General features: G+C 46.7%; 2 protein-coding genes across 10 annotated transcripts in view; both read left to right on the top strand.

Annotated features, from left to right (window-relative positions):
- The first annotated feature begins 590 nt into the window (after window positions 1-590).
- Window positions 591-25,462, top strand: part of ZNF606 (zinc finger protein 606) — a 42,734-nt gene continuing 17,862 nt past the window's right edge. For 2 of the 9 annotated variants that reach the window (XM_053605862.1, XM_053605871.1), the window contains exons 1-7: window positions 591-864; window positions 1,382-2,179; window positions 4,487-4,696; window positions 14,192-15,032; window positions 16,076-16,158; window positions 17,591-17,647; window positions 18,151-18,239. In XM_053605862.1, coding sequence (XP_053461837.1) covers window positions 16,128-16,158; window positions 17,591-17,647; window positions 18,151-18,239 — 177 coding nt within the window. In that variant the 5' untranslated portion in view covers window positions 591-864; window positions 1,382-2,179; window positions 4,487-4,696; window positions 14,192-15,032; window positions 16,076-16,127. Of the gene's footprint in view, window positions 865-1,381; window positions 2,180-4,486; window positions 4,697-13,902; window positions 15,033-15,092; window positions 15,512-16,075; window positions 16,159-17,590; window positions 17,648-18,150; window positions 19,144-25,462 lie in introns of those variants that run through there. The other 7 variants (XM_053605865.1, XM_053605864.1, XM_053605863.1 and 4 more) reach the window with 7 other exon arrangements.
- Window positions 4,466-11,437, top strand: LOC128596498 (vomeronasal type-2 receptor 26-like). The gene is made up of 4 exons (XM_053606105.1): window positions 4,466-4,696; window positions 5,635-5,784; window positions 6,003-6,126; window positions 9,628-11,437. Exons 1-4 carry the CDS (start codon window positions 4,466-4,468, stop codon window positions 10,662-10,664), a joined length of 1,542 nt encoding a protein of 513 aa, XP_053462080.1. The 3' UTR covers window positions 10,665-11,437.

The following is a 25,462-nucleotide window of genomic DNA, read 5'->3' as shown; positions in this document are numbered from 1 at the left end:
CCAGACCATAGGGCTCTGTCGCTTCCTGAACCTCAGGTCCCCATAATACCGGCCATATCAAAGGTCCACCTTTTCTTTCCGCTTCTTCTTTTTTTTTTTGGAGACAGAGTCTCACTGTATCACCCTTGGTAGAGCGCTCTGGCGTCACAGCTCACAGCAACCTTCAACTCTTGGGCTTAAGCGATTCTCTTGCCTCAGCCTCCCAAGTAGCTGGGACTACAGGCGCCCGCCACAACGCCCTGCTATTTTTTGTTGAAGTTGTCATTGTTTAGCTGGCCAGGTTCGAACCTTCCAGCCTCATGGTATGTGGCTGGTGGCCTAACCACTGTGCTACGGGCACCGAGCCAACAATGAATAATTTTTTTCACCTAACTTTTGTCCCGAATAGTTCACGAGACGTACTTACACTAAAAGATTATTTGTCGTTTATCTGAAGTTCAACTATGGCCAGGGATCCTGTGTTTTCATTTCTGAAATCAGCAGTCCAGGGACCCCGAGTCCGCGCAGCGCTCGCGTCACCGCCCCGCCCCGCCGGCGCGACCTTTGTCCCCTCAGCCACCACGGAGCCGCTGCTTCCTCTGCCTCAGACTTGGCCAGAGCGAACACGCACGCGGCCCGGGGCCGGACCACAAAGAGCTGCCCCGTCCCGGGCGTAGGGAGCTACCTCTTCCCGGCGGCTGACGCTGCCCGCTGAACTGTCGCCTCTCACGCCGCTCCGCGCCCTGCCCCGCACCGAGGGAGACCCTGTCCCCGTGAGACCAGGGCTGGGTCCAGAACAGGCAGGAACAGACATAGGACACAGAGGAGAGACTGGGGGCAAAGGGGGACCTGGCTGCCCCGCGGGGGTCTTGGCTTGGCCGGCAGGTACGGGGCCCAGGAGCTTTTTCCCCGTAAAGTCACCTGTAAATGCTCTTGCGATGAAATATGGACCCTGGAAAAAGTTTCGGTCAACAGGCAGAGGGAGAAGCAGGTTGGAGCGTCTGTATTTTGAAAAATGTGATCTAGATGGTTCCCCGTGGGTCAGGACCTACCCACTCAAGAACTAGAATCAGCGTCATTGGGAAGGGTGTCAGCTGCCGACCTGGCCCATGGGCGCAGAGTCAGCGTCTTGAGGAGGCCTCAGACTGACCCTGGAGTCTCTGGGCTGGGCCATCCAGCAGCTGCACCTAAGAGGCCTTCAGGATCAGGCTCTGACCCACTTTAGCTCTGGGGGTGCTCGGGGGGAAGTGGGGCAAAGGGGAGACCTGTCCAGGGCATCCTGGTTGAGGGGTCACCCTCACTCTGCCCACCTTCCCTCCTCCCTCCTTTGCAGCCTGGCTGTCAGCCATGTACTACCTGACCTCCTGGTTCTCCCCTGTTGCCCTGCTCTGGTCCCATGCAGGTCAGCTACTCATCCACCCTGGCCAGCCTCAGCGACAAAACCCAGGTCCCATCCTTTCTTCGGACCCTGGCCAGTGACTTCACATTCTCCCATGCTCTGGCCCAGCTGGCGCTTCACTTCCGATGGTCCTGGGTGGGCGTTCTGGCACAGGATGATGACTTCGGGCAGCAGAGCAGCTCTCAGGTGATCCGGGAGCTGGCCAAGGCCAGAGTCTGCATCGAGTTCCACCTGCACATCCCATCCCTGCAGTCCCTGGAGAAGATCAACACTATCGTCCACAAGATGGAAAAGTGCACAGCCACCGTTGTGCTGATCTTCCTGAGCAACTCAAATTTCCAGGATATCCTGCAGCACCTGCTGAGACGTGGCATCTCGGGCCAGGTCTGGGTCAGCCAGGATGCTCTGCACACAGGGTTGGCCCTGACCACGCCCGGTGTGTCCCAGGTCCTACAGGGCTCCTTCAGCCTTCTGCAGCACCGCAGCCAGGCCCTGGGGTTCCCTGAGTTCTTTTCTCGCCTGCATCCCACCAGGACCCCAGAAGACATGTTCCTGAAGAAGTTCTGGGAGGCCACCTTTGGATGCACATGGCCAGTGGGAAACAGCACGGTGGTGGGAGGAGGGCAGTTCTGCTCAGGAAAAGAAAGTCTGAGAGGCCAGGAGCACCCTTTCCAGAAAGTGAGTCGAGTAGACATCGCATACTCAGCAGTTTATAGCATTGCCCACGCCTTACAGGACCTGGTGGCTTGTGAGCATGAGCACGAGGCATGTGCAGACATTCAGCACCTCCAGCCCTGACAGGTAAGAGAAAAATGTGGGCAGTGGATGTTTCAGGGAAGGTCAGAGTGCCAGGCATTCAGCTGGTCCAAGGCCAGGGGTCCTCAAACTGCGGCCCTGGACCACATGAGGTAGTGTGATTGTATTTGTTCCCATTTTGTTTTTTTACTTCAAAATAAGATATGTGCAGTATGCATAGGAATTTGTTCATAGTTTTTTTTTTTTTAAACTATAGTCCGGCCCTCCAACGGTCTGAGGGACAGTGAACTGGCCCCCTGTTTAAAAAGTCTGAGGATGCCTGGCAAGCTATAGAGGCAGAACAGAGGCAGCGCTCTACAGGGAGGATGCCTTATGCTCACAGCCCTATGCATCTGGCAGGAACACTTGATGAGGAGTCCTAAGTCCACACTAGCTGTCTGATCTGAGATGAGGCACGTCCATGTAGGGTTGCTCTAGTCAGCAAATACAGGATATCTGGTTAACTCTCAATTTTCAGATAAACAGCAATTTTTAATGAGTATATCCTAAATATTGCATGGAGATAAATGGAGGCATCCTTTCATCTGACATTCAAATTCAACTGGACCTCCTGTATTTTATCTGGCAACTCAACTTCCATGTATGAATCTCAATAAGCTTATCTCAAAATATAACAAAATAATGGTTTCACAGTGCTGTGGGGAACCTTAAGTCAGATGATGGTACAAAATCCCTTTGTGTACTAAAAATTCCTTGTAGATGGGAGTTGACCCATGTAGAAAACGCTGGCACCCTCATGAGACTCACCTGTTACAGCAGTTGCTGGGGACTGGGGAACAATCAAGGTAGAAGTTGTTGTGCTGGGATCTCTGGGCCCCATCATTCCAGATGTAAGACAGAGAATATATTCATTCTGCCTCTTGGGTCCTGGTGAGGATTAAGGGTTTAGAATAGAGCCAAGCAGTCAGTGAGCACTAAATTGTCCTCTTGGGCTGTTATAACTCAAGCCATTCCACAGAATCAACCTGGAGGGTGGTGTGGCTCTTTGCACACCTGTGTACCTGACCTCTAGCACAAGCAGGTGGACCCAGAAGTTGTTCAGGAGCCTTCCAGGTTCCCAGCCGAATCCTAATCTAGGGGCTGGAGAGAGTTCCAGCCTTTTAATAGCAGTATGTTTGAAACATTTAGGATTATTAACTTTCCTCATCAAGCCTGTGAACAGTCCTAGCACCTACTGATGGCAGAAAAGGGAGGCAGCCCTAGGGCATCTTCTCCAGTCCTTCAGGGTACAGGTGAAAAACTGGAGGCTGCGGTGGTGCCCGTAGCTCAGTGGGTAGAGTGCCAGCCACATGCACTGACGCTGGCGGGTTCGAACCCAGCCCAGGCCAGCTAAACAACATTGACAACTGCAACAAAAAAATAGCTGGGTGTTGTGGCGGGCGCCTGTAGTCTGAGCTACTTGGGAGGCTAAGGCAAGAGAATTGCTTAAGCCCAAGGGTTGGAGGTTGCTGTGAGCTGTGACGCTACAGCATTCTACCAAGGGTGATATAATGAGACTCTATCTCAAAAAAAAAAAAAAAAAAAAAAAAAACTGAGGCTGAGCTGAAAGGGTTCTCTCAGGAAACATACCGCTAGCTGGCAAGAGTATAGGGGGCTAAGGCCAAGGACAGGAGTGTTTCTGTCAGCTGCACTCAGGTCTCCTAGTCCTTGAAGGTGGCACTCTAGGGGTAGAGGATGCGTATGGTGTGAACAAGACAGACTTTCAGCAGGGGAGACAGATTATAGAATAGGCTGTGGCTGCTGTGAACTGTGAAGACCAAGAGTGGATGAAGTGGTGGGGAGTGAGTGAGGGGCAAGGACGGGCTCTGTCTGGGGAGACTTCTGAGATGCAGCCTGGAGGGTGAGCAGGCACCTGCCATAGTAAGAGATAAGTCAACTGGTGGGGGCAAAGCCAGTGTGAAAGTTGCCTGTACAGGCAGGGGCTAATCTGTCAGGCCCTGCAGGGTGTGGTGTTCACTTGGAGTATGACAGGAAGATGAGAGTGTACAGTCAAACACAGTCTCTGGAGCAGGGCCCCACTGTCCTTATTCCTTTGAAAACAGGTGAAAAGTTCAATTTTACCACTGCCTTGGTATAAAGATGACTATAATCTGGGCTGGATGAAATATTTGTTCATTATTACTTTGTCATTTTTTTCCCTCTGATATTGCAAGAAGTTATAACTGGAACATTTATATGAGCCCCTGAAAATGTCATGGGCACTGTGCTTCGCCAGCCTGAGGCATTTTGCACAGACCCCAGGGACTTGTCCCTGCTAACATACATTCTATAATGTCACTCTTCCGTCCCCAGCTTCTTCAACACCTCAGGAAGGTGCGTTTCAAGACCCCTGATGGGACAGAGATCACGTTTGATGCCAATGGAGATTTAGTCACAGAATTTGATGTACTACACGGGCAGAAGACTGCTGAGGGACTGTTCCACTTTGTCCACATAGGTACAATCAAGAGAGCCTCTTTAGGGGACAGAATGACAGTCCAGGTGATGGAGGAGGAGCTCCAGGTAAGTTTCCTGAGCATACAAATGTCCCCAGTCCTGGTGCGTTGGAGTATGAGGAAAGCACAGCAGCCAGGGGAGTAAGTCCTTGTTTGACACATGAAGTTGATGTGGCTCTAAACTGGGCGAATTGGGACTCAGCTATGCTGTTTACCACACTAGACTTTCTCTGAGGGGAGAACGGCATTTACTCAGCATTAAAAATGAAGATATTAGAGCTAGACAAAAGTAGAGTTTGCATCAGGAATTTCTATCAGAGTGTTTCTCATCAAATGTGTATTCAAGGCTCTGCTGAGTGAAAAGGCAAATCGTTTACCTGGGAAGATGGCAACCCATTTCACCAGACAACTTCCACAGAGCATAAGGGAGGTGGGCCCAAGTGTTCTCATTTTATTTATTAACAAACTCAGTTGCTCTCTCAGGACAGGTGTGTCCCAGTGTTGGCTCCAGCCCATAGAAATCCCTGTCCCTCTGGCCACCATGAGTAGACCTGTGGCCCCTGTGCTGCAGCTTTGCCCTCCTGTTCATAGGGCACCTCTGGGCAGTGTTGGCCTCAGGGTACTCCAAGTGAACATCAGGCTCCCACCTTTGCTCTCCTTAAGCCCAGGGACACAGGGTAAATGTCTGGAGGATTCTTGTGAAGACCCTTTCAATGGGCTTGATCTGGGAGGGTCTTCTTTGCCCTTCAGAGGGTAGAAGCCTGGCCTTCCACCTTCTCTCAAAGGCATTCTCACCACCACCACCACCCCTAACTCTGGCCTGGAGGAGGGAGGTGGGCTGATGGAGGCAGAACCACTGCCTTTTGCAGATCCTGCAGAGGGACTGGCCACTGGTAGAACAATGCAGGGGTGCGTGTGCCGGCCGGGTCCTCACCCTTCAGAGGGTAGAAGCCTAGCCTTCCACCTTTTTTCAAAGGCATTGTCACCTCCACCTGCCTCCCCTAACTCTGGTCTGGTGATGGGAGGTGGGCTGAGGGAGGCAGAACCACTGCCTTTGCAGGTCTGCAAAGGGATGGGCCACCAGGAGTGCATGTGGGGGCAGGGTCAGCACCTACAGGAGCCTCGGAGCAACTGGGCTTTTCCATCATCAGCCAGGTGAGCCCCTCTGAGGTTACCTATCTGCTACATTTCCAAGTGCCTCTTCCGTTTGGCTTCTCTGATGTAACTGGGATGATTTCCCCCTAAAAGGGGCCTCATGTTGGGGGTGGGAAGAGTTTGAAGTTGCTATAATCTCTGGGCTGGTTCAGGACTGGACATGTGTCCTGTGCTCTCTGGCCAGCCATGGGTTAACACTCCTGCTGGTCTATCCTCAGGTCCCCAGCTCTGTCTGCAGCAGGAGTTGTGCTCCAGGATTCAGCCAGATCCCCCAAACAGGCTTCCTCCACTGCTGTTTTGACTGCAGCCCCTGCCCTGAGGGACAGTTTGCAGACCAAATAGGTGAGGACTTGCAGAGGCTGAAGCCTGAGGGGCCTCACACGTTCCCAACCCACTGAGTTGTTGCACAATCTCCAGCCTTCTCTGGACTTTGGATAGGGAATGCTGGCCAGGAAGCTATTCTTACAAGTGCTTTTATCTAAATGTTTATTACACTATACAGATAAATGCACAAATCAGAAGTGTGAAGTCTGAGGAATTCTCACTGAGCAAATGCTCAGTGTCCCTGTCCCCCCACCCATGGAGAAACACAGTGTGACCTGCCCCAAGAAGACCTTGGTGCCCCCTCACGGTCATTTCTTTACCCCGTAATGACCATCTCAGCTTCTATTGGCATCAATGGGTTTTCCTCAATTTTTAGCCTCCAATAAGTGGAATCACATGGGAAGTGTCTGTTTCCTCAGTTTCTTTGTGAGATACACCCAGTGGCTATGTGTAGCTGTAGCTGTCTCATTCTCCTGCCTAGGAGGATCCCACTCTGTGGACAGGCCATGACTCCTTTGTCCATTTCAACAGGGATGTGGATTTTGAGGCTTCTGAGCAAGAGTGTACGGAGCAGCTGCTGTTTTCTGGGGACATGTGGATACATTTCTGTTGGGTGTAGGGGCACAGGTGGATGGCCCTGCAGCTTTAACAAATGCTGTAGTTGCTTCAGTTTACACACCCACAGGAGTGTAGGCAATGTCCAATTGCCCCTGTGTTAGTTTCCTATCACTTATTGTCTTAAAACCACTCATGTTTATTATCTCAGAGTTTCTCTAATTTAACAGTCTGGAAAGGCCTGGTGTGTGGCTCATGCCTGTAATCTTAGCACTCTGGGAGTGAGCCCAGGAGTTGAGACCAGCCTGAGCAAGAGGGAGACCCCTGTCTCTAAAAATAGCTGGGCACTGTGGCAGGTGCCTGTAGTCCTGGCTACTCAAGAGGCTGAGGCAAGAGAATCTCTTGAGCCCAAGAGTTTGAGGTTGCTGTGAGCTATGATGCCATGGCATTCTACCAAGAGAGTCAAAGTCAAAAATGAACAAAAAGGGTGGCACCTGTTGCTCAGTGGGTAGGGCGCCAGCCACATACACCCAGGCTGGCAGGTTTGAACCCGGCCCCGGCCAGCTAAAACAGCAACAACAACAAAAAATAGCTGGGCATTGTGGTGGACACCTGTAGTCCCAGCTTCTTAGGAAGCTGAGGGAAGAGAATCACATAAGCCCAAGAGTTTGAGGTTGCTGTGAGCTGTGTGACGCCACGGCACTCTACCCAGGGTGACAGCTTGAGACTCTTGTCTCAAAAAAAAAAAAGAAAAGAAATAAAGAAAAAGAAATTTAAAAAAGAAAATAAAAGTCTGGGTACAGGATGCTTCAGCAGGGTCCACTCTCTGGGGGCTCACAAGGCTAAAATTAAGGTGCTAGAAAGACCGTGACTCTTCCTAGAGGCTCTGAAGAATTTGCTTCCAGGCTCATTCAGGTTGTTGACAGAATTCCCTGTGGTAGTGGGACTGTGGACCCCATTTCCATGAAGGTTGTCACTGGGGTTCTTCTCAGCTTCTAGAAGCAGCCCTAATTCCTTTCCACCTGGGCTCCTTCCACTTTCAAAGCTGGCAGTGCTTGATCCCATCCCTCTCATGCTTCAGATCTCTCTTGCCTCTTTTTCTCCCACATTCTGTTTTCCTTCTTTCTTTTCCACTTTTAAGAGTTCATGTCATAACAGTGGATCCACCCAGATAACTCAAGATAATCTCCCCATCTTGATGCTTAATGACACATGAAGAGGCTCTTGCTGGTGAGATTAACATTCAGAGGTTCCTTGGATTAGGGTGTGGACACCTGTGGGGAAGGGGCCCTACTCTGCCTTCCATAGTGCCTATCTTTACCACCCATCAAGTCAGGTCTTTTCACATCAGCTATTCTGATGGGGGTGCGGAGCTATTTCATTGTGGTTCAGAGCAGTAATTTTAATCCCTAAAGGAAGGGTGGCAGAATTGGTGAGAATTCCAGTATTAATTTGTTTGGGCTACCAGAACAAAATACCACAGCCATTTATTTTCTTACAGTTCTGGAGGCTGCAAGTCTGAGAGCAAGGTGTTGGCAGGTTTGGTTTCTTCGGACGCCTCTCTCCTTGACTTGCAGATGGCTGCCTTCTTGCTTTTTCTCTCATATCTCCCTTCCATGTGTACCTGTGGCCTAATCTCCTCTTCTTATGAAGACATCAGTCATGTGTAATTAGGGCCCACCCTAAAGACCTCATTTAACCTCATATCCATCTACTTATCCCCAAATAAAGTCACTTTCTGAGGTGACTGAGGGTTAGGACATCAACATATGAGGTCTAAGTTTTCGAACTTGTTCTAGAAAAAGTGCTATATACCTCGTCGTTGAATCACTATGGTCACCTTCAAAGTACTCACCTTGGGAAGTTCTGCACCAATGCTAGGACTTACTCCACCGTTTCAAGGTATTTTAGAACTCTTTTTCTGGAATGGCCATCATATTACCCTTGGTGTCCTACATACCATCAAAATATCTTTTTTCAATATTTCCTTTATCTTCAGGTAAATAAAAAATCATTGAGGGCCAGATCAGGTGAGTATGGAGGTTGTTCTAATACAAGTATTTGTTTACTAGCTACAGACTCCCTCACAGATAATGCTGTGTTAGCTGATGCATTATCATAATGCAAGAGCCACACTTTTCTAATGCCAAGATTTTCATAAAGATTTCCATTTCTCTATCAATGTTTACTTAGTCTGCTATGCTTCTCACAGGAAGCCAATGATTTTAAGGCACAATTCAGTGAATTTTTGCAATGCTTATGTTAGTTCTTCTTACAGACCACCCTGACCTCTGTTCATCAGTGGAACTTTCTCTCCCCTCAGAAAAACATTTAATCCATTTCTACCCTTTTCTTATTGCATTATTCCCATATATGTGGACTGCTATGTCCCTGATTTCACTTCCACTCTTGCCAAGTTTAACAAGAAATTTAATGTTTTTTCATTGCTTTAATTCAAGCTCTAACATTCTCATGATGGCAAACAAAAACAGGAAACAACAATAATGAACTCCACTCAGCAAGACATCACCACATGTTGATAGGAACACAGTGCTGAGACACTTGATATACCAAGGCTATGAAGCCTTTTCGAGTTGTTTGTACAGTACGCCAACATAAGCAGCTGGTGGCAAGTTCGCAAACTTAATTGTCAGAACTTATATGAATACTGGGTTGGGAGGCACATAACTCAGCCCACAGCAATTGCTAATAAGAACGGTTACTGCTACTACTTGGAAAAATTTAACAACTGAAAAGCCCAAATACAAATATGTATGTAGGCTGCACAGTTTTTCTTGTGCTGCAGGGTCTAATGTGGCCCATCCTGGCACTAGCAGTTCAGAACAATCCATCAACACACTAATAGATGTGAAACACTCTGCAGGGTGCACAGGGAGCATCCCTCCACATGGCTGGTATCATTACTATCATGTTGCAGATACAGGGTCTGTGTGTCTCCCACAGACATGAAGCAATGTCTTCCGTGCCCAGAGGAACAGTACTCGAGCAGCACCAGAGACAGCTGCCTGCCTAGGACAGAGACCTTCCTGGCCTTTGAGGAGCCCATGGGCCTCACGCTGGCCTCAGTAGCACTCATGCTGGCTGGGCTAGCGGTGCTGGTCCTTGGGGTGTTTCTGAAGCACCGGGACACACCAGTGGTCAGGGCCAACAACACAGCTCTCAGCTACATGCTCCTCACCTCTCTGGCCCTCTCTGCTTTACTCTTCATTGGCCGTCCTACCGCTGCCACTTGCTTCCTCCGCCAGACCACCTTTGCCATTGTGTTCACTGTGGCTGTCTCCTCCATCCTGGCAAAGACCCTCACCGTGGTCCTGGCCTTCAGGATCACCAGACCAGGGGACAGGGTCCAGATGTGCCTGGGACCCAACGCCTCCACCTTGGTGGTCCTCGTTGCCTCCTTAGTGCAGCTTGTTCTCTGTGGGGTCTGGATTGGCACCTCCCCACCTTTCCCAGATAGGGACACAGTCTCAGAACCCAGCCACATTGTCATCCAGTGTCAGGAGGGCTCTGGCATCACTTTTTCCTGCGTGCTGGGCTACTTGGGCCTCCTCGCTGGATTCACTTTTTCTGTGGCCTTCCTGGCCAGGGGTCTGCCCGATGCCTTTAATGAGACTAAGTTCCTCACTTTCAACATGCTGCTCTTTTGCAGCGTCTGGACAACCTTCCTGCCCCTGTACCACAGCGCGCGGGGCAAGTCCACAGTGGCTGTAGAGATCTTCTCTATCCTGGCCTCCACCGCAGGGCTGCTGGGCAGCATCTTTATCCCCAAGTGCTATATCATCCTATTAAAACCAGAGCGGAATACCCCAGGCTGGTTGAGGCGAGAGGACCTGGGATTAGTGGGAAAGACAGAGCAAGGAGCTCCAGAGCTGGCATCTGCACAGGCCCACACCACAAATCTTCACAAACCAGTCCTCCCTGAAGACATTTGGGCCATTGATTTGCGTTCATTGTTTCTGGGTGGATTGAAAGAAATTTAAAAGTCAGATCAAGAAAGAGATGAAGCACACAGATAAAAATGCTAATGACTCTTCTATCAAGGTGATGGATATATGGATGGTCATTGATTAGTCCCTCCATGCATATTGTTCAAAATTAAATAAGTTTGAAAAAGGCTGATGATGCAATAATAATAATAATAAAAAGTGTTGGTAAGGATGAAGGGAAACTGAAATTCTTTTTTTTTTTTTTGTGGTTTTTTGGCCGGGGCTGAGTTTGAATGGGTTTGAACCCGCCACCTCTGGCATATGGGACTGGCGCACTACTCCTTGAGCCATAGGCGCCGCCCGGGAAACTGAAATTCTTATCCTCTAGTGGTAGGAATCTAAAATGGGAGATAGTCTGGTAGTTCCTAAGAAGGTTAAACACAGAGTAACCATGAGACATAGTGATTCTGCTCCTAGATACATATCCAAGAGAAATGAACACATATGTACATGAGAAAACCCGCATATGAATGTTCACAGCAGCACTATCTATAATAGCACAAAAATGAGAACCACCTACCAACTAAATAGTCATCAACTGAAAAATAGATAAACGAAATGTGGCATATATATACAATGGAATGTTATTTGATGATTAAAAGGCACTGACAGGTGCCACACCATGCACAAACCTTGAAAACACAATGTTGAGTGAAAAAAACAGACACAAAGACCAAATAATGTAAGATTCCACCTACATGAAATATCCAGAATAGGAAAATCCAGAGTTACAACACAGATTAGTGGTTGCCTGGGGCTGAGGAAGAGGGTCATTGGGGTTCGTGGGTGATGGCTAAGGGGTATAGCACTACTTTTTTTAAATGATGAAGTTTTAAAATTAATTTTGGTGATTGTTGCACAACTTTGACAATATACTAAAAACCACTTAATTGTACACTTAATGGATGAATAGTATAGTATGTGAATTTCATAGTATAGCTCAGAAGAGCTATTAGTAAAAAAAGAATCATCAATGACAAAGTGTGTACCTTTGTTATATCATTTTTTTAAAAAGATCTGTTAATAAGATGATTGGGGTGGTGCCCATAGCTCAATGGGTAGGGTGCTGGCCAAATACACCAAGGCTGGCAGGTTCAAACCCAGCCTGGGCCAGCTAAAACAATGACAACTGCAACAATAACAAAAATAGCCAGGCATTGTGGTGGGTGCCTCTTGTCCCAGCTACGTGGGAGGCTGAGGCAAGAGAATCGCTTAAGCCCTAGAGTTTGAGGTTGCTGTGAGCTGTGAAGCCACAGCACTCTACCAGGGCAACAGCTTGAGACTCTGTCTCAAAAAAAAAAAGATAATTACGAATTGCAATACTGCCTATTCAGTGATATAAAGGAGTTAATTTTTTTCTAGTTTTAATAATGGGATTATGGTTATGTTAGAAAATGCTCCCTATCTTTTGAAATTAAATATAGTAGGCAAAATGGTATAGGGTCTGAGATTTGCTCTCAATGATACAAAACAGTGGAGGTAAGACATTTCAAGATGGAGTCTGGCTAGAGTTCCAAAGGAGAGGCGGCCAGTCCAGGGATTAAGGATAGACTTTATTTTAAAGGAGCAGGATGGAGTATGACCAGAAGTCAGCTCAGCTCACAGTTTTGTTTCGTTTTTTTGCAGTTTTTGGCCAGGGTTGGGTTTGAACCTACTACCTCCGGCATATGGGGCCAGCGCCTCACCCCCTTGAGCCACAGGCGCCGCCCCTCAGCTCAGTTTTTAAGAGACTTTTATTAGTGTAGTTGGAATGTGGGAGGAGGTCATGAGAAGTGAAGTCATCTTTCCTGCAAAATTAAAGATGCTGTGCCTGAGACTGATTTTAGAATTACTGCCCTCCACAAAAGTTGTTAGTCTTGCACAAAGGCCTTATCTCTAGTGCCAGCTAGGACCAAGGTAGGAGATTTTGAATTATACATTCTTTTGAATAAGACTCAACAGAAGGTTTTTGACATTCATCCATGATCATTTGTGTTTTTTTACTGCTGAATAACTTTTTCACTTTTTTTTTGGAGACAGAGCCTCAAGCTGTCACCCTGGGTAGAGTGCTGTGCCATCACAGCTCACAGCAACCTCCAACTCCAGGGGTCAAGCGATTCTCCTTGCCTCTGCCTACCAAGTAACTGGGATTACAGGCACTTGCCGCAACACCCGGCTATGTTTTGGTTGCAGCCGTCATTGTTTGGCAGGCCTGGGCTGGACTCAAACCCGCCCGCTCAGGTGTATGTGGCTGGTGCCTTAGCCGCTTGAGCCACAGGCCCGAGCCAAATAACTTTATTTTTTTAATAAACCATAATTTGTTCATTCTCCCATTGATGAACATTTGGGTTTTTGCTATCATGCATAATACCGGTATTATATATAATATACTGGTATTATGCCTGAGAGCATAATACTGGTATGAATATTCTTGTTTAGGCTTTGGATGGACCTGTGTTTTTCATTTTTGGGGGTTAAATATCTGTTTTTTTTTCTTTTGAGACAGAGTCTTACTCTGTTGCCCCAGACTAGAGTGCTATGGAGTCATCCTAGCTCACAGCAACCTCAGAGTCCAGGTTCAAGGGATCCTTCTGCCTCAGCCTCTTGAAGTAAGTGGGACTACACGTGCCCACCAGACATCTGGCTAATTTTTACTTTTTAAAATTTTTATTTATTTATTTATTTTTTGAGATAGAGTCTCATTACGTCACCCTCAGTAGAGTGCCCTGGCATCACAGCTCACAGCAACCTCCAATTCCTGGGCTTAAGCAATTCTCTTGCCTCAGCCTCCCAAGTAGCTGGGACTACAAGGCACCTGCCACAATGCCTGGCTAGTTTTTTGTTGTGGTTGTCATTGTTTTAGCTGGCCTGGGCTGGGTTCGAACCCACCAGCCTCGGTGTACGTGGCTGGTGCCACCCTAATTTTTCAACTTTTAGTGGAGACAGGATCTAACTCTTGCCCAAGCTGGTCATGAACTCCAGAGCTCAAAGGATCCTCCTGCCTCACATCCCAGAATGTTAGGATTACAGGCTGCATCTGGCCTTGGGTAATTATCTAGATGTAGAATCGCTGGGTCATAGATTTACAAAGGCTGATTTTATCAAATTTCAGTATGGTTAAGTTTTGTTTTTTTTTTAATAGATATAAATCTTCACCTATGCTCAGATTACAAAGATATTGTCCTATTTTACTCCGGTAGTTTAGAAATTTTTTCTTTTACACGAAGGTCTCTTGAATTTATCTTACCTAAATGTACAGTAAACAAGGTATTCATTTTTTCTTATAGTTATCCAATTGTTCAGCGCCATTTCATGAGAAAACTTTCCTTTTCTCCATCGTGTTGTATTGGAGCCTTTGTCTCTCCATTGATTCATATATTATACTCCTGTGCCAACATCATATCGTCTTAATTTTCTAGCTTTAGAGTAAATCTTTTTTTCCACAGTTCATCCAGAATCAGAACACGGTAAATCTTAAAATGAGGTCGTGAAAGTCAACCTCTGACTTTACTGTTTATAATCAATCCTTTTGCCTATTCCAGGTCCTTGGCACTTTCACATAAATTTTAGAGTCAGCTTGTCAACTGGAAATTATCAAGTTTTTTAACTGCACGAAATTGCAGCCGCTTCCACGATATTGTGAATGGTAAGTGAAATGATCCCTCGAGAGCGCTCAGACCCGCACCCTGGGACGAACGCGGATACCCTGAGCCTCCTCCATTTTACCGACCGGCAAACTGAGGCTCGATGGCCGAGACTTACGCAGGCCCTCGCAAGGCCGGCAGTGGCGCGGCGGGGGCAGTCTGGCGCTGCGACAGCATCGCCCACCCCGGGGCAGCTTCAAACACCCGCGCCCGGACGGGTTCCAGCGCCCCGGAGGCGGCACTCGGGGAGGAATAGGCAGGACGCGTCATGGCGGCGCCGCGGACGGCGCCGGAAGTGAATGCAGGATACCGTGGCGCGTCCCCGTTGACGCCGGCAGATCGGCCGCCATTGTCCGTAACCGAGGTGAGGCCTTCCGCCAGCTGTGCGGTCGCGCTGTAGCGGTTGTAGCTGCGGTGCTGGAAGGTCGGGAGAGCCAGCGTGGAGAGGGGGCGCTGCGGTCGGGGCCGGCGCGGCGCCAGGGCGGGTCCTGCGCCTGCCCTTCCCGCGCCGGCTTCGCAACCCCGTTGCCCTCGACCCTCCCGCCTCCTGCCTCAGGGCGCGCGGCCTCGGCTGGCCCAGGGAGCCCTGCGCTTTGTCCCCGAGGCCGCGCATGGGGCTCACAAGCGCACGGCTAGGACAGGCCTCGATACGGGACAAAAGCCAGACGCCCCCAGCGAATAGCCCCCGAGCCTGCTAAGTCGCCTTCCAAGGATCGGGACTCCGGGGGCCGCGAGCCAGGTAAGGCCGACTGCTTGCTGGGACGAGTTCCTGGAGCATCACGTCCATGTCGGTGGGCGGGGGGTGGGGGGAGTGTCGAAGGAAATCTGGGCGGGAAGCTGGTGATGAGGAAGCCTCTGAGATCGCCAGTGGGAATAATAACCTCGTTTCATTTCCCAACAGGCGTTTCTCATCCGTGCCCATTCACCTAAAGCGTTGTGAAGGACGACAAATGCAAGCTGGAAATAGCCCCTGGTTCCTTAAACATTTTGTCGATTTGTAAACAACAGTGGAAAAACAGTTTATCTGCTTTGAATTTTGGTGCTGATCCCAGTGTTCATGAGGGCCAGTGGGTGTCTCAGTGTTTTATACACATACCTGGGAATGAGAGTCCAGAGAAAAGAACTTGTACAAAGACCTGCAACCTGGGGAGTTAGGGATCTGAACCCGAGGCCCATCTCTTGACTCCTTCACACCGAGAGGGGACAAACTTGGGTCCCGTAAGTGGATTTTTTTGGAGTGGTGGAGATAAAATTTACACAACATCGTGTTCACCAATTTAATCATTTTAAATCTACATTTCAGTGGTTTCGTTGTATATTCACAAAGTTGTGCACTCTTCACTACTAATACTAGAGCGTTTCATCACCCCCCCAAAGAAACCCCTGTACCCATTAAGCAGTCACACCTCATTTCCCTCTTTCCTCAATTTGAGGCAACCACTAATACCACATATATGAGGATTGCAGGTAGATTTAACAATGTTTTTGGCCATATGAACTGAAAAGTTCCATTTGTTGTGACTGCCTAGCTCTTGGGAATGGCTGACAAATTTCTACTCTCTCATCCAGGATGGTGCCCCTTTTTTCAGCTTATGTAAATTACCCTTCATTTCTCTCCAGGAATTCTATCATGTTTTTGACATTTAAATTGTATTCTAAATTCTGTTTTCTTTTAATTCTCTTTAGGAGTCTTTTGTTGCTTCTGCAGATGAGTTCCTTACCTTGTTCCCACTGAATCTTCTTGAGAAAAAAAGTTTTGTCTTTTTATACTTTTGTCACTAGGTTGGGAATTGCAGTGCTCCTGGTCTGACACCTGGTTGATCAGTCCTTTGGGATGGCAGCCATCAACCCATGGGCCTCCTGGGGTGAGTCCAAATCCTATTTCTTAATAGCCTCACCTAGCTATTACCTGTTGTAGCAGTGCAGTATGTCAGAGCTAGGGAGGGACTGAGGACTTTTGGGGATGAAAGGGGGTTTGTTTGTCTTGGTATAGACTTAGAGCTGGTTGAGAATTAGGACTGGTTGGTGATAAAGGAGGAAAACTGTTGTCATAAAGGAAAGTAACTTTTTTTTTTTTTTTTTTGAGACAGAGTCTTACTTGTTGCCCTTGGCAAAGTGCCGTGGTATCATAGCTCAACTCCTGGGCTCTAGTGATTCTCTTGCCTCAGCCTCCCAAGCAGCTGGGACTACAGGCATCCACCGCAGCACCCAGCTATTTTTAGAGGCAACATCTGGCTGTGGCTCAGGCTCAGGCTGATCTCGAACTCGTGAGCTCAGGCAATCCACCCAATCTTGGCCTCCCTAGAGGGAAAGTGTAACTTTCACATACAGTAGAATCTCTGTAAGTTGACCACTCAAAGGACTATAACAATCTGGTCAGCATAGGGAGGTGGTCCACATAAAGAACTAGGTCTTCTGATACATCCGTGTGATGAAAATGAGGTCAACTTAAGGAGGTAGTCAATGTAGGGAGGAATCAATTATGGAGTTTCTACTGTATTTTATAGTTGTCTCCTGAGGAGTGTCATTAGCTTTAAGAGATTTTCTGGTGATTTGTGGGGTTTCTTAGAAAACAGCCATACATTTAGTCAAAATGTTGTCTCTTGTGCTTCCATGGTTTTTGGGGTTTTTTACCTTTATAATGTTTTTCACTTATTGCATTGTTCTGTAATTTGGAAACAATGTTGAGTAATAGTGTGATGTCAGTGGTGTGCTTTAAGTGAGATTTTATTCACTGAGTATCCTTTTACTATCATTTTTAAAAAATTAGATTGTGCTGGACTGTGGTGGCTCATGCCTATAATCCTAGCAATCTGGGAGGCCAAGGCATGTGGATTGCCTCAGCTCATGAGCCAGAGCCAGACCTTATCTCTAAAAATATCTGAGGGTTGTGGCGGGTGCCTGTAGTCCCAGCTACCTTGGAGGCTGAGACAAGAGAATTGCTTAAGCCTAAGAGTTTGAGGTTGCTGTGAGCTGTGATGCCACGGTGCTCTACCAAAGGTGATAAAGTGAGACTGTCTCAAAAAAAAAATTAGATTGCATTTCTGTTCAGTCATTTAAAGTGTTCTGTTTCAAATTGTCCTGTGGCTACATCCTATCAATAAATTTACTAATAGTGACCCACTTGTACATTTCTATATGAATCCAACTTCCGTTGGATTTTTTTTTCCACATGCCGTTGGGCTTTGTTTATGGAATTTTTTGTCATGCCTACTAGTGAGACAGTCTCTTCTTCCATTTTATCCCCTTTAATCACTAGGTTTGGCATCACAGACCTAACTTGATCCTTCTTTGCAGGTGCTTTTACGGACCAGTCTTGGAGGATGGCAGCTATTGACCCATGGGCTTCCTGGGGTAAGTTAAGAGACTATGTCCCTGTCAGGGCACATTGGCTGCCATGTTGTGGCCTCTCCCTGTAGTCATTTGCCACGGCTGAGGATCAGAACTGGGGACCAGGTGGGACTTTAGGGAACAGGGCTTGTGGTCCAGATCGTCTCTACAGAGTTGGAACAAGGAAGGAATGGAAAACTCTGCTGGGAGATAAGGTGATATTGCATCTTAAGGATAGGATGCATGAGAACTAATGTGTGGACCTTTAGGGCTCAGGCCCAGAAAGGCTGTGGACAGATACTACTTCTCAGGGATGGTGCCTCATAGCATAGAAGTCAGTGAGATACTCACGTGGTTCAGGCACTTTCCTAACCTTCTCTGAGCCCTGATTCTTTAATTTTTAAAATGAGGATGTCCAAGGGGTATCTTAGAGACTGGCCCTCCTCAGCTCCCCCCAGAGGAAAGGCTTATGTTGGCAAACATCTGGCAGGGAGAGCTGCCTCCATGACTTCTTTTTCTTTCTCCAGCTCTATGTCCTCAAGACCCTGTCTGGCAAGTGGAGGGAAGCCCTGAGGAGGGGAGGAGGGCCATCAGGCTCCCAACAGCTCAGGTCCAGGTGAGATGGGGCTTCTACTTATTCCTGAAGGGCTGCCCTGTACCCAAAGGATAAGTGTCCAGGTTACCCCCGCCCATCCATGTATATGTGGTTCCTCAGTTTATAACACCTAGAATTTGGGTAGAGATAGAATGAACAGAAAGTTAATGCTTCCTGAGTGCAAATAAGGAGAATTCAGGCAATGTTTCTTGACTTGGAGCCAAGCTGTGAATCAGCCTCTCCACAGTACTGAGCCCTGACTGTGTCCCAGGTTGTTGTGTTTGAGGAGGGACAACCCTCTTTCCTCTTCCCACCTTTACTCATTCAATGCCTGATTTAGGCTGATGCTATGCAGTGAGCTCTGTGCTTGCTGTGAGGGGAACAGAGGTGTGAGCTACCACTCTTGAGGAATTCCCAGACCCCTTTGTAGGGTTATTCACTGAGCTAATGATGCCTCACAGCCTGGGGCTACACATGCAGTGCAGGAGGTGAGAAGCCTGAGATTTGTAGGGAGGCCTCAAACCCTGGAGGAGCTCAGGCCAACTCGTGTTGTGGAGATGGGATGGAGTCTGCATAGAAGTTAGTAGGGCTACAGAGCAGCTGGGATCCTTATGCTGTGGAGGGGGAGGCTGCCTGGGAGACCTGGGCCGAGAGGTGAAGGGAATATATCAGCCAGATGGGCACAGCCTTGTGAACAGGAGTCTGGCCTCCACACCATAGGTGTGTTTAGAGGGTGGGCAGGTGGCACACTGTGTGACCAGTGTTTGGATGAAGACTGACCCCAGTTAGATTTTAGGCTGGAGAAGCCAGGACGAATCCAGCTGAGCCCTGAATGCCTGCTGCAGAGTTTGTTCTCCATCCTGGTGGTAATAAGGAGCCTCAGAAGTGTTGGGAACAGGAGGCACCAGGGTCCAGAATGTGGCTGGTAAGATTCCCATGATGGGCATGGGGAGGAGGCTGTGGGAAGCAGGCTGGCATTTCAAACTTTAGTCTCACCATAGCCTGGGAGCTGGGGAGGAGAACAAGGTCAGAGAGGTATAAGGAAGTCAAAGAAGGGAGTTTTGTAGCTCTGAGGGCATAGGGACAGTTTGTTATGGGAGAGGTGTCTTCCCTCCTTTCTTCCTCCCTGGCCTCCTCAACAGAGGCAGCCACTTAATATGTTTTTTAGAACAGCTTTACTGAGGCGGTACCTGTGGCTCAGTGAGTAGGGCGCCAGCCCCATATGCCGAGGATGGCGGGTTCAAACCCAGCCCCGGCCAAACTGCAACAAAAAAATAGCCGGGCGTTGTGGCGGGCGCCTGTAGTCCCAGCTACTTGGGAGGCTGAGGCAGGAGAATCGCCTAAGCCCAGGAGTTGGAGGTTGCTGTGAGCCGTGTGACGCCACAGCACTCTACCAAGGGCAATAAAGTGAAACTCTGTCTCTACAAAAAAAAAAAAAAAAGAACAGCTTTACTGAGATGATATTCACATACTATAAAGTTTACTTTTTAAAGTTCGCAGTTCAGTGGTTTTTAGTGTATTTACAGAATACAACCATCATCAGTATCTAATTCTAGAGCATTTTCATCACCACAAAAAGAAATCCTATACCCATAGTAGTAGTCACTTATTTCTTTTCATGACGGAGAGGAAACTATTTTTAATTTTCTGTTTTCAGTTTCTTAGGGCTGTCTCCATATTTTTAAATGGGAGATATTTTTATTTTTCGTAATTAATTAAATTTACATTTACTCTTTTGCCTCCCTGTTATGAAAAACAAAGGAAAACAGTCTTACTACTTTATTTATGTCTTTTATTCGTAAGTTAAAATAATGACTCAGGTAAATGTCAGATGCTATAATGTAAAAATATTTAAAATAGTATCTGTACTTCATGCCTCCCCCCAAATTAAAAACAATTAGTAAAGCCTCCTGCAGTTTCATAGCTGATGGGTAAAGTACATCATAACCATGCTGTCCTCACATGGCAGCACTGCTGTTTCCCGGAAGCAGAAGGCTTAAACTACATGATGTTGTCTGGCATCAGAATTTGGGTGGACTGTGAGGTTTGCTGCTGTTGAGAAGTGCAGTCAGTATTGGATCCTATAGCAGATTGATTAGCAGTGAAGCTAGGCTAGGCTGAAAGACTAGCCCTGAACTCAGTCTTTTGGGAACAGAAGTTAGCTGTAATAAGGTGTTTCGCGAACCTGCATGAAGAGTAAATGAACCTGGCGGGGAATTAAGAAAATAATTCACAAGAGACATAGATTACACAAAAGATAAAGAGATGGGATGGGGGGGGTCTGGTGCAGCTGATGACTGCAGCCAGCACCCATCATTTGAACAGCTTTATTTATATAGTACCTAAACAAGGTTGCTTATATTAACTACTTTGCACATCAGCAAGGAAAGCAAGTGGGAATATTTTCCTTTTCCTTTTTTTTTTTTGAGACAGAGTCTCACTATGTCACCCTGGGTACATTGCTGTGGTATCACAACTCACAGCAACCTCAACTCTGGGCTTAAGCAGTTCTCTTCCCTCAGCCTCCAAAGTAACTGGGACTACAAGCGCCCACCACAGTGCCTGGCTATTTTTTGTTACCATCGTTGTCATTGTTCTTTAGCAGGCCTGGGCCAGGTTCAAACCTACCAGCTGTGGTGCATGTGGCTGGCACCCTAACCACTGAACTATGGCTGCCGAGCCCAAATGGAAATATTTTCATCTTACAAGATTAAGGGGAAGTGATAGTACATGAGGTAAAGATTAACTTTAGGGAGAGCTAACTATGTGCTTTTAGGCAAAAGATAGAAAAGTATATAGAAGCTATGTGACTTCTGGCAGAGGAAGCAAGGAGAAAGAAACAATTGTTTCTGGAAGGGGGAAGAAACAGTTGGGGAGCTGTTCCTTGAACACCTCCTGGGCTGTGGGGGGTCTTGCCACCTCACAATCCGCACTCCACATCTCTTCCCTTTTTATTTCTTAGTGCTAATGTATGAACAAACGATTTTTTTTTTTTTTTTTTGGTGGTTTTTGGTCAGGTCTGGATTTGAACCCACCACCTCCGGCATATGGGACCAGCGCCCTACTCCTTGAGCCACAGGCGCCACCTGAACAAATTATTTTAATTGGAGGAGTTGCTTGACTCCTACTCTGCAGAAGAATAACAAGAAACAATAGCAATTATAGCTGTGAAAAGCTTTTCACGGGTGACTGGCTCACCACAATGTTGCATGAGATCAGTTCCCTAATGTATCAACTTCTTTAGCTGTCCCCATGTCAGGGGCTTCATCTTCTGCGACATCTTGGCTTGGCAGTAGATCACTTGGGGTGTTAATCTTAGCTTCTTCATTGGTGGCACAGGAAGGTTTTCTGGGGTCCATGTTTGACCAGCCCTTCAGGGAGCCAGGGAGGACTGTCGGCTGCTCTAGGAAAAACCCAAAAATGTCTTCTCCCATATTAAGAACAGGGTCGGGCCCTTGCCAAATACGAGTCAGAGGGTCCTTCTATAGCACTTCAGGATGTTTAGAATTAGGTACATTCCAAAATCGCTGTGCTGTGTATCCCTGGATATCTCCAAACATTTAAAAAAATTTTAAAGGGCATAAGAGAGAAGATTATGAGGTGTATTGGGGTATATCTCTCCCTTCTTGAACTTAGTCCTCCCCCCACTTTTTAAATTAAATTTAATTTTTTTTTATTTGAGACAGAGGCTCACCCTTTCGCCCTTGGTAGAGTGCTATGGCATCACACAGCTCACAGCAACCTCCAACTCCCGGGCTCAGGTAATTCTCTTGCCTCAGCCTCCTGAGTAGCTGGGACCACAGGCACCCGCCACCCTCGGTATCTGGGGCCTGTGCCCTACCCACTGAGCCACAGGCGCCACTCCCCTTCCCCCCCCCTTTTTTTTGAGATAATGTTTCACTTAGTCACCCACAGTAGAGTGGCGTCATACCTCGCAGCAACCTCAAACTCTTGGGGTCAAGCAATTCTCTTGCCTCAGCCTCCGGAGTAGCTGGGACTATTAAGTGCCTGCCACAATGCCCAACTATTTTTAGAGATGGGGTGTCACTCTTGCTCAGGCTATCTCAAACCTGTGAGCTCAGAGCAGTCCACCCACCTTGGCCTCTCAGTGCTAGAATTACAGGTGTGAGCCACCATGCCTGGCCTCTTCTTTAATTTACTAAGTTGAAGTTTAAGAGTGTGGAGATTAACCAAAATGAAATTGGGATCATTTCTTATAAGTTGCCAGAGGCAGTGCCATCCTTCGAGAATAAGGGTGGTCACCATTTCTTAATATAGAATTAAAACTAGTTATGGGGAGGCGCCTGTGGCTCAAGGAGTAGGGCGCCTGTCCCATATGCTGGAGGTGGTGGGTTCAAACCTAGCCCCGGCCAAAAACCAAAAAAAAAAAAAAAAAGAATTAAAACTAGTTTTGATGTTGTGTTCAAATGTATCCATTTTAAAGGACCAAGGGGTTATGATAGCGGTAGGTATATGAGAAGTAGGAAGAAGTAGCAGATAAGCAGGAGAATTAAGGTCAATACAAATAAACTTTACCTTGTAAAGCTTCTATTGTACCCAGTGTTAAAGAACAAGAAATGGAAGGGTTAGCTGGTCCTTTAAGAATGTCAAAAAGGGGTTTTAAGTCTCCTGTAGTAAGTTTTTATGAGGGATAGAGCCAATTAATATCTCCCAATAACTGTTGAAAGTCATTCAGGGTGATCAGTTCATCAGTACAAATTTGGAGTTTTTGAGGGTATATCTGACGATTCTCAATGAGGTGATCCAAATAGGAAAAGGCGGAGAACACTTTGTGTCTTTTCAGGGGCTATACATGACCCAAAGGCAGTTAGAGAGTCCTGTAATTGGTTGGGAATAATGGTCAGTGTAAAAGAATCAGGGTGGGCAAGTAAAATGTCATTCATATATATGAATAACATAAGCAGTAGGAAATTCTTGGGACATGCATTTGGTCCTTCCTGGGTGTGTCAGTACATTGATTTTATCATTCCAGTTTTGTTCTGTTTTGTTTCCATAGTAGCTGTTTTTTTTGTTGTTGTTGTTGTTTGTTTTTTTGAGACAGAGCCTCAAGCTGTCATCCTGGGTAGAGTGCTATGGCATCACAGCTCACAGCAACCTCCAACTCCTGGGCTCGAGCTATTCTCCTGCCTCTGCTTCCCAAGTAGCTGGGACTATAGGTGCCTGCCACAACGCCTGGCTGTTTTTTGGTTGCAGCCGTCATTGTTGTTTGGTGGACCCAGGCTGGATTCGAACCCAGCAGCTCAGGTGTATGTGGCTGGTGCCTTAGCCACTTCAGCCACAGATGCCAAGCTAATAGTAGCTGTTTCTATTGGTTACAAAACCTAAGTCCATATACAAAATTAGGAACACATTTAGATGCCTCTTTTGAAAGAACATTTTAGTCTTTTTTAACTGATTTAAAAAAAATAAAAATAATGCAGTTTTTAAACACCGTTTTGAAAACTTGAAAGTGCAGTAATATACTTAGTTTCCTTTATCTATAAAATGGTGCAATTCTGATTGAAAACTGGTACGGTCATAACAAATTGTGTCTGCACTTCTTGATACTAACATTCAGGTACATGTTAGTTTGCACGTAAAATACAAGAGGAAATAGGAATTGTCACAATAGAGGCCCAGTTTTAATCTTAATGTGTATAAATTTTAAAAGGTAACTGGCAGTTAAGTATGGAGAGTTTAGAAGAAACTAAACTGGAAGAGGTATAATTCACAATATCAAGAAGATTTGGACTTTAAGGGTTTCCCTGAAGTTTGTGATCTTAATTAACTTTGACTTCGTTATTCTTACTTTTAGAGAACAGTATACAGTTTCAAAAATTTAGACTATAGACATAAATGTTTCAAAGACATTTAGACTTTATTTTAACAGGATGTAGTTACCATATGAAACTTGAACTTAAAATTTGGACAAAGAAAGGAAAAGACAGAATGAACTTCAACTTGATTTTATGTGCACAAGAGTTGAAAAATCTGAGCCAATTTAAAGAGAAATTGATTCTAAAATTTATAAAACATAAATAATCAGAGGCCAAACCACTATTTTAAAACAGATTCTCTAGCAAGTAAAAATCTTGCATTTTAAATACAGGCTTGTACCCACTTCAGATACAAGATAAAACTCACTCTTTAAAGTGGCTCCACGTTGGTGGATACAAATATTTGTAATGATGCACACCTGCTGTATATAGTTTATCAGTGAAAACATCCCAGCTGATTCACAAAGGTCTGATGGAATCTGTCTCATTTTCATCACCCGGAAGAACATCTGCAGTGAAAGGGATATTTTGTTGCTGATTACCTTCTGCCTATTCTGTAGCAGAATGAGCCCAGTTTGATTTCTACATTAAGTAATCACTTTCAGAAAGAAGTGTTTTTGCAATAGACTTCATTATTAGGAGAGAGAGTGTCATTAAACAAAATATCCAGGCTCAGCGCCACAACACCCGGCTATTTTTTTGTTGCAGTTTGGCCGGGGCCAGGTTTGAACCCTCCACCCTCGGTATATGGGGCCAGCACCCTACCAGTTGAGCCACAGGTGCTGCCCCAATAGCCAGGTTTTGTAGCGGGTCCCTGTAGTCCCAGCTACTTGGGAGACTAAAGCAAGAGAATCGCTTGAGCCCAGGAGTTTGAGGTTACTGTGAGCTGTGATGCCCCGGGTGACAAAGTGAGACTATGTCTCCAAAAAACAAAACAAAACAGTATCCACTAAGGCAAAAGTAAATGGAGCAATTGGACCATAATGTGCACAAGCCTGTTTCAGCTGTCTTAAGAGTTTTAAAAGGAAGAGGCTGATGCTGACAAGCTCAATTACCTTGTTGATCATCAGTTTTAATAATTGGAAAACAAGACTCAGTGCCACGTAGCTCAGTGAGTAGGGCACCAGCCACATACACTGAAGCTGGCACGTTCAAGTCCAGCATGGGCCTGCTAAACAACGACAACTGCAACCAAAAATAGCTGGGCATTGTGGCGGGCGCCTGTAGTTCCAGCTACTTGGGAGCCTGAGGCAAGAGAATCGCTTAAGCCCAAGAGTTTGAGGTTGCTGTGAGCTGTGACATTACGGCACTCTACAGAGGGTGACATGGTGAGACTCTGCCTCAAAAAAAAAATTAATAATTGGAAAACAAGAAAAGCTATCTAAAGAATCTCCTTGTGCATGAGCTTGTTCAAAAGTCAGTTACAAAGGTGATTTGGAAATGTGTCTCGTGTAACAAAAGAAGATG

Source organism: Nycticebus coucang, chromosome 10, assembly GCF_027406575.1.
Source record: "Nycticebus coucang isolate mNycCou1 chromosome 10, mNycCou1.pri, whole genome shotgun sequence".
In the NCBI taxonomy this organism is placed as follows: domain Eukaryota; kingdom Metazoa; phylum Chordata; class Mammalia; order Primates; family Lorisidae; genus Nycticebus; species Nycticebus coucang.
This window is presented reverse-complemented; position numbering and strand designations above follow the sequence as displayed.

Excerpts from the sequence above, each read along its gene's own strand:
- LOC128596498 (XM_053606105.1), top strand. The coding sequence starts at position 4,466 with ATGTCACTCTTCCGTCCCCAGCTTCTTCAACACCTCAGGAAGGTGCGT. Across the intron at positions 4,697-5,634 it reads TGATGGAGGAGGAGCTCCAG|CTCTGGTCTGGTGATGGGAG; the intron begins GTAAGTTTCCTG and ends TGCCTCCCCTAA. Across the intron at positions 5,785-6,002 it reads GCTTTTCCATCATCAGCCAG|GTCCCCAGCTCTGTCTGCAG; the intron begins GTGAGCCCCTCT and ends GTCTATCCTCAG.